This window comes from Heliconius melpomene, chromosome 9, assembly GCF_056956725.1.
Source record: "Heliconius melpomene rosina isolate 202511_hmr_F chromosome 9, ASM5695672v1, whole genome shotgun sequence".
NCBI classification, from domain to species: Eukaryota; Metazoa; Arthropoda; class Insecta; order Lepidoptera; family Nymphalidae; genus Heliconius; species Heliconius melpomene.
In genome coordinates, this window is record NC_140397.1 from 4,790,254 (window position 1) to 4,802,438 (window position 12,185).

Genomic DNA, 12,185 nt, shown 5'->3' on the forward strand with positions numbered 1-12,185 from the left:
GTTTACGATGCCCCAAATAAAAAAGTAAAGCACGGTTGCAATCGAATCCACGTCTAATGGGAGAAGGGTATAAGTTTAATGACCCAAAAAACATGCTCTTTGAGTCTTTGTAATAAAAAAATCTTTAAATTTAGTTGTTTAATTTTTTTTCATTTAGCTTACCAATATAAAAATATCCTAGTATAGAATATGTTATTTTAATATATTTTTAGCACTTTTTTTTCAGCAGCATTTTCAAATGTCTAAAAATAGTAAAGTATAAAATTAAAACCTGGATAATTATGATAAGAATTATATAATTATAATTACCCACATAATCCCCATAAAAAATGTTATATATAATAACCTACCCAACATTAAATTAAAAATACTATGTCCCCGGGAAAAGGGTTTCGTAAGTAATCATCTTTTTCATATTTTTATTAATTTTCAAACCTTTTTAATGAGACTAATGATATAAAATAGTTCTCTGATGTGTATTTTAGTTGAAATTTTAACAAAAGACCATAGAACGTTCATTTATTTGCACAAAAAATAAAAAAAATATCTACCTGCTATTACCGCTTTCAATGAAATTCTTTAGGGTTCGCTATAGAAAAAGAGGTGGTGGTGAGATCTACTAGTTCGGCTGTTTACAACTTTATATCAATTTACAATTAAAACATATCGATGCTATTTAATTATATTTACTTTGAATTTGAACAGTCGTGCATCGTGAGGCGGAGAGTGCGCACGAGTCGTAAAACAAATAGAATTCGATCCATTAGTGCTCTCGGTGATAGTTTCGATAATGGAGTTAAATTTTATAACAACCTTAATAAAACACGATGTGAATCACAATGTGAAACAGTGTCTTAAACCCAAAAAGCCTTTTGGTAAGTTTTTAATATGCCTAGATATTTTTTATTAACTTTATATTATTTGTTTTAATTCAATCTCTTAAGAAAAAAAAACCTTATTTATATGAAAATGTATATATTTATATATCTTCGTTCATTAGGTTAGAAAACGACTAATATAAAAGCATAATAAGCTAAGAAAAAAATAAGATAATTCTAATTTAAAATGGATTCCGGATATTTCATTTTGGCTAACCCTCAAAATATAATAATAAAAAAGTCATATAAATTGGTGAGGCCATTTCTGAGACTAGTGTGAATAAACGTACACATAAACGGACAAAAGATATATTTTCTCATGTAATTTTTATGTACCAGACAAAATCAAAATATGTGCTTAAAACTTATAACTTTCTAGTAAGTTTATCAAATAGATAAATCAATGAATCCCTCTTAGAATAAGATTTTTTTAATTTTCATATTTAAAATATATAGGTAGTTCATTGAACTTAACGCATACTATAATGAGATACAAACCACAACCAAAAGTAGGATTCAATATTTGCATATAACAATTAAACAATTAGCATGTTATTTATCTAATAGTTTAAATAATGTTTTGAATACGTGACTCGGGACAGGAGTCGGGCGATTAGAATTTGAGGAAGTCCACCGAAGCCCGAAAGAGCTCCAGAGCGTTCGTATCAGAAACTGGTTTTGTTATGCTAATCAAAGGGTGCTTTCAAATACTTCGTACATTTATTCTATTTGCTCTTATATTTTCGTTAAATAATAATATTTTTTTCGATTATTTAGATTTGGTGTGTTTTGCCTATAATAACGATAATTAGAACTCACAGATTGATATTAGATATTTTCACTTCAACTAGTATAACTAATATTGAAAGCTTCTAAAAAAGTCACAATTTTTCATATTCGATTTTGAAATACTTCTTTACATGAAAAGGATCGTTTTTATGGTAATCAAACTCGAGTCTCATCAATGAAAACAACCTTTTGTTTATTGAAAAAGTTTTATTTAAAGGACAATTTAAAGGACTATTATAAGAAGCTTAATAATTTTAATATAATTTAGCTTGTTACATTGAATTGGCTAGTCGTGACGCAGGGGCAAAAGCGTGCGACTTTAAGCGCGATACGTTGTGGGTTTGATTCCACTAGAGAGAATTAAATAAAATAATATTTTCATTTACTCTTTATGGTAACAAGGCAAGGCGCGGCGTTGAGTTCCGCAGTGCCTCAGAATTCGGCGGAACGTGGGGAACGGAAGTGTATTTTAATGGATGGCTGATTTTTTTGTGTGTTTTACTACGTTCCTATGTGCGGGATACAGCGTGAAGAAAAAAAAAGACTTTAATTTATACGTTTTTCGTATTACGTTCATCATCATCATCTAAATATTCTATTTCTATTTGCAGTGAGTCGAAAACAAGAAGTTATGGCAATTAAAAAGAAATATCCAACAAAAATACCAGTGAGTAGCTTTTTAAGTTATATATTCAATTTGTATTATTTTTATGCAGTCTCTGATAGTTCCCTCCCTCCAGAGGAAATGAAATGTTTCATATTTTCATTTCTTCCCTCTGGAGTAGAGGCAAAGCGCGGCGTTGAGGTTCGACATCCAACACGCAATGCTTCCAGAATTCGGTGGAAAGTGGAGAGCGGAGTGTCTTAACACGAGGTTCCCTCAGCCCAACCTACCCTTCTGCATGTGAGATATTTCGGCCATATCTTTTTTCTAAGTAAATATAGAAATATGTTTTTATCAGGAAATCATGGGGCCGTAGATCTGATATAGGGCATGAATTTCAACCCGATATCTCTAAACGTTCCTGAGATAAAGGGTTTTGACAGACAGACAGGCAGACAGACGGACGGATAAACAAGCAGACAGTCAGAGTGATCTTATAAGGGTTCCTTTTTCCCTTAAAAAGTACAGAACCCTAAAAATGTACTTAATTAATAATCAAACGTTTTTAGCTTATCGTTGAACGATACCAGAAAGAGAAGAATCTACCAACGCTAGAGAAAAAGAAGTTTTTAGTTCCAGAAGATATAACTATGTCACAGTTCCTAGTGATTATTCGTAATAGAATTAGAATAAAACCTAATCAGGTAAGTGACAGAACCTAATTTAATATTTATTTAAAAAAATAAAAATTAAAATTGGGAACTCTACGTCTTAGTCACAGTGTAATGTACCACAGATAAATTAGGAAAAAATACTGTATAAAAGATATGAAATGAAGTAAAATTTTAATATAAGAATTCAATTGAATACGGTGGATTATCACTTTAAATTTAATACTTTTAATACTTTAATTAAACGTTTACTTTTAATACTTTAATTAAACTTTTACTTTTAATACTTTAATTAAACTTGTAAGCATTTTCAAAGGTTAAGGCCACAGTGGCAAATATAATTAATGAAAAACCATACAAATCTGCTACATTTACATAGAGACAAACGCGACATATTTTGAAATCAAAACCCATCAGTATATGTAATGTATAAAAACATATGTTATTTTTAGAAATTATTTCAAAAACTTATGCACATTTAGTATAAATAAAATAATACAATAATTTTCACATGACTGTGTTATCGAAAGCACCTACTTCCTATATGTACTTCAATATAAAAGGTCAACTATAGATAAAAACACTTATTACCTGAAACTAGGAAGATGTTGACGCGTACGAGAAAAACAAACTATCTTCACATATATCATGTTTCACTAATCTATTTGTTGTTATTAATTTAAACTCATAATAATTAAAGCTTATCACAAACTACTTAATATTAATACTACTTCTATATTAATTTGTTATGGAATTATATAAGTTAAAATTATAGCTAATCGTGTGATTGTAAACGCGTTAGGTTGGGAGTTCGATTCTCTCTCGAGGATATTAAATATTTCATATTTTCATTTATTCGCTCTGGTGTCGAGGCAAGGTGCAGCGATAAGTTCTGCTACTCAACACGCAATGTTCCAGAATTCGGCGGAAAGTGGAGAGCGGAGTACCTCCCTCTTCTTACACCATTACATTCAAGGATACAGCGTGAAGCAGAAAAAATAACATTTTTCTGAAATATATATACGAATTTAGTATTAACTTCCTATACGAGTTAATAATACCAGTTTTTAAAAAGGTTAGGACACATAAAATTAGTAAAACGCAATACCTATATACAGATATACAGAAATTTTCTTTAAATATGTATATTTTAATTGTTTTCTCTTTTTTTCCCACAGGCTCTCTATCTTATAATCAACAATAGATCAATGCTCAGTATGAGTCTCACGATGCTCCAAGCTTACGACCACTACGCCGACGAGGACGGCTTCCTTTATATCACATACGCATCCCATGAAATTTTCGGATATCAAGATGGTAAGTGAATAATATAGAAATATTAGTTTAACGTATCCTTTTTTTTAAAAAAAAAAAATCGAATTTCGCGAAACGGATCATCATCATCATCATCAAACGACCGGTGGGACGACCCTCTGCCAGATGGGCCGACGACATAAAGAGGTTGGCGGGAAGCGGATGGGTCCGAAGAGCTGAGGATCGAGTGTGGTGGCGAGAATTGGGGAAGGCCTATGACCAGCAGTGGACAAAAGATGGCTGTTGATGATGATGATGATGATGAAAATAAGACCTATCTTTTGTTTTCATATTACTTACTTATATCACAAGTCCTGAAGTAAACAACTTCCGAGCTTTAACAATGTAATGTCAAGTTACTAACAATTACTATTTAAACTAAATCGATAATATAATATGCTAATTTTTATAAGATTAAATATTATATGTCATAAAAAAAGTAATATTATGACTTGAAAGAAGATAAGATAAAAGTAATAGTAATAACAAACTTCCATATAAGTAGGTGATATGAAGCAATAAATCATTATAATTTTATATACGTAAACATGTATGTAAGTGATTCCGGACTAATGACGTTGTTTCAATAATATGACTCTTTCCAGATATGACTGGTTCAAATAAAGAAGTAAAAGTTATAAGAGATAGATTCCCAAATAAAATTCCGGTAAGTTATTTGTTTTTTACATATACACATTTCCGCGTTTTCTTTGTAAATAATAGTTATGCCATTACAATATTCAAAGATATATTGTATACTAGCGGCCCGCCCGCGGCTTCGCCTGCGTGAACTACTTTATTATTAATTTCTCTCTCCATGAGTACCTACGTCCTATAAGTGACGTCCATGCAAAATTTTAGAACTTCTAGCATTTGTAGTAAAGTTTCATACAAACTTTCAACCCCAAAAACAACCCCTTAGAAGTCGAATATTACAAATTCCGGTCTTAGCGAGCACCTACGTCCTATAAATAACTCCTATGCAAAATTTGAGATTCCTAGCACATGTAGTTTCTGAGATGTCGTGATGAGTGAGTGACCTTTCGATTTTATATATATAGATATAAGCTTCCAGCTGTCTTTGGAAATATAGAAGGGCAATAATAAAAGACTCCCTGAAATTCCTAAGGGAAGCGCAAAGGCAGTGTTAGGTTTGTAAATTCAGTATAAAATATTACAATAATTTTCACATGAAAGTAAGACAATGTTAGGGTTAGTCGTTCATAGTCGTTCGTATGGCTATTACTTTATCTAAATAAATATATTCTTTTAGCCTGTAGGTTATTAATTATTATTACGGATATTTTTGGACGAAACGACAACTTTCGTAATTTTTTCGTTTATTTAAAAGAATGTAAAATAAAATTAATATTCCATACACAGATTTCCCGCCAACACAATATTATTATATTACAGATAAGCAAGTCACAAACAACTTGTTTTATAATCTAAAAATAACTCGGCTAAAGTTTGTTTGCCTGAACTCTTATCGCTGATTGTTATCGAAATAATATTATGTCGACCAACTCATTGTCGCTAACCGACCCATTTTATGATAATTAGAGAGTTACTAATGTTTTTTTCATATCAGCTTCATGATCTATCCCGTATACAGCAGGGTAGGCAGAGGGAACCTAGTGTTAAGACATCCGTTCTCCACTTTCTGCCGAATTCTGGAGACATTGCGTGTTGAGTGGCAGAACTCGACACCAGAGTGAAGAAATGGAAATATAAAAAACATAAATAAATATTTCACTTCCTCGAGTGGGGATCGAATCCACAAAAACATTTAAAAACCGACAACTTAGTGCCTTTATGCTATTTATGTTTTCTTAATATTCGCATACAAGTGAGTGGTTTCGACTTTTTTTTTATGGATCTCATATGCATAATGCACTCATGTAGAGACTAGACAAGACAAATATATTCAATGCAAATACTAAAATTTCAACTAAGCTAAAACATAAATATCCGTTATAGTAATAATATTATAAATGGACAAAGGAACCAAGTGACTGTTCTCTTTTTTTCTCTCAAATTCAAAATATCACTCCGAGTGAGTATTGAACTCATTGCCATAGTGTCATGTTCGCATCGATGACCCTAAACTTGCTATATTAAAAGTAATTACAGTATAATTTAATTGATTACCCATTACCAGTCTAGTAACAAAACAAAACGCGGCGTTTAGTTCCGCGATTCAATACTCAAAGTCCCAAATTTGAGCGGAATATGGGTAACGGAATGTCTTAAGAACTAGGTTCCCTCTACCACCCTGCTATATATATGATGCAGAGCGAACATAAAAGTTGTATGTAAATCTATATTATCCTTTAGCTGTACGTGGAGAGATACTCAAGAGAAAAGGAAGTACCAATTTTGGAGAGAAACAAATTTTTGGTGCCTCAAGAACTCACCATGTCCCAGTTCCTTTACATCATACGATCCAAGATGAAACTCAGAGATTCCCAGGTTTGTAACAATTAGCGAATTGTAATTAGTTTAATGTTGTTTGCAATTAATTGTTTATTTATTGCTTATTAATCAATTTTGCAACTTTGTTAAAAATTCTAGATTATTCTTTATATTGTTAAATGTTAATATCAATTTTAATTAGATATTAATGTGAACTGACTAGACGATGTAAGTACTGTAATATTTTAAAATATTCTCTCGTATATAATATCTACTATTTATATAAATATGATATTGAATCGACGTAGTCGTGGTTCAGCGTCTGACTGTGAACGCGACGGTTGGGGGTTCGATTGCCGGTCGGGGGAATAAATTATTTTCATCGCGCTCGAGTTCCGTTACGTCTTAAAAGTTAGGCGGAAAGTAGAGAACGGAGTGCTTTAATAAATTAATCTCTCTGCCTACTCTGGTAAAATTCGGGATACGAAAATAAGACAAAAATATTTCCCAAGAATATGTAAATATTTGTTTTTTAGGCATTGTACCTGTTAGTAAACGATAAGGTGCTAGTAAGCCACAGTATGACGATGGCTGAAGCGTACGAGCAATTCAGAAGCATCGATGGCTTCCTGCACATCACGTACGCGGCGCAACAAGTCTTCGGTTGATTGTTGTGGTAAGTGTTATTTGTTCAGCTTGGCCCTTTATTGATATTTCATAAGCTTGACTTAGCACGGCAGGCAGAGAGGACCTGGTGTCCAGAGACTATATTCTAGGATTTCCTTCCATCATGCGTGGTGTCGAGTAGTGGTTTCTAAAAACACTGCGTTATGGTTACAGAGAAAGGAAATAAAATTGATTGAAATTTTCTTTAGGTTTTGTTTTATCTAACGCTTTCGCTAGGTAAACAGAAATAAGTAATACATTATTATTTTGAGACTTTTAAACATTTTTTAGATCTTTTCATTTGACTTTTATCGAACTCTTTAGACTTTTTAGTCTGGAAAGTCTAAATATTTTATTTCATATTAACAAAGACATTTTGCCCCGTTCGATTGGTATCGACGATTTTTTGTTTAAAATGTTGTTTTGGCGCCAAAGACTCGCCATTTTGTTATTTTATTGCAAAGCCTATCTAAGGACACGCAAATTTTTGAGACGTAGATAACGATACTTTGTCAAAATACATCCAGTCTCTTATAAGATCGAAGTGATAAAGAAATTTACAAACGTACAAAATACGCGTGAAAAACATAACTCCTCTTAGCAATTGGTAACAAACAGGAAACAAGAAAAAAGATCTAAAATTTTTAATTATAACACATCCACTAAACTAAATAAGAAATATTACATCATAAAATGTAGAAACTGTGAAAGCAAACAGGAACAAGGACTTCCCGTTCGAAGGGAGATAGTACCAACTTACTTGTTTACATCCACGTTCCATACACAGGCGCGTACCATTAGATAATTATGTATTGCAGCTGATATTTTATCTGAACGAGGTTCCAGAACTGTCGATATTCGATCAATCAGTAAGTTATAAAATTACATATTGTCCTTACTGATTGAATCCTCATGGCTAAATGTAAACTATTGAGGCTGAATTCGTAATTTGAACTGTAGGATCCTTTTATAATGGAATAACGTTCTCAGAGTCATATTTTAATATTTTTTTAAATATTTGTTAATAGATATTATCTAAGTATAAATCATTTTATTAAACTCTTAAAAAGAAAAGGCAAATTGTTAAACTTTTTATTAGTTTTTTTTTTTAATTTATTTATTTATAAAAAGGTACATTAAAATTAATTATTCTTCGCGGTCTTAAGCCCGATTTGGCTTAAGACATTTGCAGTCTTTAAAATAAAAATAAAAATAACAAGGTCAAGAACTTTTGTTGCCATACGGAAAATTGAACGCGAAGGTACGAGCGAATATAATCCGTAAATTAAATTCGAACAAGAATCCAAAAAAAGCAAAACCTTTGGCTACCACATATTTATAACAAAAATAACTTTACAATACAATACAATAAAATTTTATTAAATTATTATCGTGCCTTTATAATGCCAGGATTCGTTATCGTTTTGAGTTCAAGAACTTGTTTTTCTAATAAGAATAAGTAAGATATATTGTGACTTGTGGCACTTAAATTATACACATCTTTCTGCCAATATAAATTTAATATACATAAATTAACAGCAATGGGCTAAAGAAATTTATTAGGTTGTAATAAATTTTCCAGTCGTGGCGCAGGCCCAAAAAGTATCACTGTAAACACGACTAGTTGTGGGTTCGATCCCCACGCGAGAAAATAAAATATGTATTTATTGAAATTTATACTTAAATTTTTTCTTGTCGAGGCAAAACGCGGCGTCTAGAATTCGGGAGCAAATGGGAAACGGACCCTCTGCCTACCCTGACGTGTGCGGGATACAGCGTGAAGCTGTTTAATGAGATTATTTACTTTACATGGATGTAAAGGACTTGAGTAATGTTAGATCGACAACCGTTTTATTTCTTTATAAATGGTATCACATTATTATAGGCAATAAGCGTTAGTTGACGTTTACTTGTTAAATAACATCTATTAAATTAATTGCACGTACGTACCTAATACATTAAATATGCTTATAATAAGAGGAGAGTAGAGAAAAATCGAATAAAATATCACTAGGTCATCTATGTCTTCCTTGTAAACTGCACTGCAAATATGAATATATCAATGATACATCACACTTAATTTTTTTTTTATCTTCACGCTGTATCCCGCATATAGTAGGCAGAGGGGACTTAGTGCTAAAAGTTAAGACACTCCGTTCCTCATGTTTCACCTAACTTTTCAGACATTGCGTGCTAAGTGGTGGAACACAACGCCACCGTTTGGGTCTTGTTGCTAGTTGCTAGTTAGCAAATATAATTCATTACTATGTGGGAATAGAACCTACGAACGTCGCATTTATTTCATGCTGTGCCACTGCGTAACGACGATTTTAATATATTATGCTTTTGTCGATCGATCATTATGTCTTGCCATATCTTAGGTATATTTATTATAAATGAACGTGATAAGAAAGAGAGGACCAGCTGTCAATACAAACCGTATTGAGTGTTTCAGGGTTAATAATAAAAACAATCAAAGACGGACATACAGATTTATTGCCTTATTTGTTGTTCTGATAAACAATATACCTACAATGTGGGCAGCACGTTCGTATGGAAGAAAACATGCATAATTTATGCTAGAATACGTCAAGAATTATGCATGTGATAACATTAATTTGATAAAAATTATTACAACATTATTGATATCTTAATCGTAATTGATTAGTGCATATTTGTAAACAATCATTGGAAGCTTAATGCAGTTCAAAGTTATATATTTATAAACAATGATCCACGTGACATGAGCATAAAAAGAGGGGGGCCGGGTGGTCCATGCTCACCTTAGGGAGTACAAACGAAAAAATTGCATTTCAAAAATGAAAAAAAATAAACAACATTTACACGAACAAATCTAAAGTCCAGTTCCCTATAACGCGAATAATGATCCCTCAAATATGAGGGGAAAAGGCAAAAAATTAGGTACCTACAATAGTAGGTTCATATCAATAAAGACATTCTTTTTTATTTTAGCTTAACGCTAGGTTCCTTCCCTAGGTTCCCTTATATCTGCTATATGCGGGTAGGCAAAGGGAACCTAGCGTTAAGAAAAATAGCTATACGTAGTAGGTAGATATTGAATGGATTTATTAAAATTCATATATGGGCGACGATTAGCCAAAACCAAGCCTATGGCCATAGCGTTAATTATACAGATAATTCGAAACAGTGTCCAATTGCCCTTATCAGAAAGGGTGACTGCCCCAGCATAATCAGCATAGCAACCGGAATTATTAAGTAATATTACACTATCATTGTAATATTAGCACTTCTATGCCATTTATTATTTAAACTCTGTTGCCATATTGCGGACATTCAACTGTCACTATTAGGATAAAAGATAACGATGTTAAGGAAATGTTTTCATAATATAATTATAATTTTTAACAAAAAAAGACCGGAATTCTTCAATTTCAACCGGAACTTATAATTGGTATTTAAGCAAACTTTCATTAAACTACTCTTGAAGTGTTTCTTTTTCAATAAAATAAAAAGAGTTATCAAAGTCGAGTGGCGAGATATTGAGTTATTAGTTGAGATATTCGTTTGTCGCGCACATACTTAATGCAAATTTAAGACTTATATGATTTCTCATAGATACCTTGTCAAAAATGGACCAAATTAACATTAGGAACCCACAGCAAGCACTATCAAATAAAAAAGAATCATCAAAATCGGTTCACGGTTAACAAACATTAAAAAAAATACGGTCGAATTGATAGCCTCTTTTTACAGAAGGCGGTTAAAAATACTAAAAAAATAATAAAGATTTTATAATGTTTGCACTGTGGGTACATATGTTTATATGACCACATAGTAACAATTGGAATTCTTAGAGTAATTATGTATCTATTTGCGCGTATATATCGAAACTTCAGATAAAATATAATATTATATTATTATCAATAATAGTTACCAAGAAATTATTTATCACAAAACAGAGTGCATCAATATTCTTATTCATTAAGTTCAAGCCATTGAAAAAAAATTAGGCAATGTTTTACGAGGTAATTTTTGCTTTACCAAAAATATTAAAACTAGTATAGAATAGAATGTTGTTTTAAAAACACGTTAAAACTTTAAGAACATAATTCTAACAGAGAAGCATCTAGCTAAAATAAATAAATATTTATAAATATCTTAACTTAAGACGTCTATAGCCAACTTTAAATATTTATATATATATTAACTTGAAATGTAAGTCCTTCTATAGCTGGCTTTAGTAGGCGCGGTCAAGCTTCCCGGGTCCGTATTATTCCACGGCATTCATCAATACACTATTTATGTCACAATAATAACTTTATCTCGGGTCGCGCGCAAACAACAGCCCGAGGAGCGAGGAGACTCGATAAGCGTAATTTATACCCTTTCTTCTAACTACCGCCCCCCCAAGGGCTGCCTAGGTGATTCATTTGATATGGACGTCAACGTCAAGATGCATTGCAATAATATATGTTATATTCTAAGGAATATTCCTATATGAGCAGAAAATTTTCCAGAAATTTATAGTTTTAAAATTATTTGCAATTGTTACAGTATTATGTATGGAAAATATTTATTTGCTAAAAGACTTTTTACTTAATATGTTATCTGTTATCATATACTTACATATATTCCTTTTTGCAGGTATGGTCTTGGGCTTTTAATAGACATGTGAAAAAAAAACTAGCATTTATTGAAGTGGATCCATTTTAAAGACTGATAGTATTTTACGTTTTGTGATACGTTTAGCTTTTAAGATTTTAAATTATAACCATTGTTTTCAATTATGTAGCCATTTTTTTTGTATTTTTAAGGCAGGGCCTCAGGCAAGGCCTCCAAAAATGTTTATTTTTCATTGATATTATT

General features: G+C 31.8%; 1 protein-coding gene across 3 annotated transcripts; it reads left to right on the top strand.

Moving 5' to 3' along the window:
* The first annotated feature begins 260 nt into the window (after positions 1–260).
* On the top strand, positions 261–12,103 carry LOC146536316 (uncharacterized). Of its 3 annotated transcripts, XM_085189945.1 has the most exons (9): positions 261–394; positions 706–875; positions 2,279–2,334; positions 2,841–2,975; positions 4,121–4,259; positions 4,862–4,923; positions 6,594–6,728; positions 7,208–7,347; positions 11,964–12,103. In XM_085189945.1, the coding sequence occupies exons 2-8, from the start codon at positions 791–793 to the stop codon at positions 7,337–7,339; spliced, it is 744 nt and encodes a 247-aa protein (XP_085046071.1). In that variant the 5' UTR covers positions 261–394; positions 706–790; the 3' UTR covers positions 7,340–7,347; positions 11,964–12,103. The 3 variants fall into 3 exon arrangements, with proteins under 3 accessions (XP_085046071.1, XP_085046072.1, XP_085046070.1); XM_085189946.1 differs by lacking the exon at positions 706–875 and having other exon boundaries at positions 339–394; XM_085189944.1 differs by lacking the exon at positions 261–394 and having other exon boundaries at positions 574–875.
* The last annotated feature ends 82 nt before the right edge of the window (positions 12,104–12,185 follow it).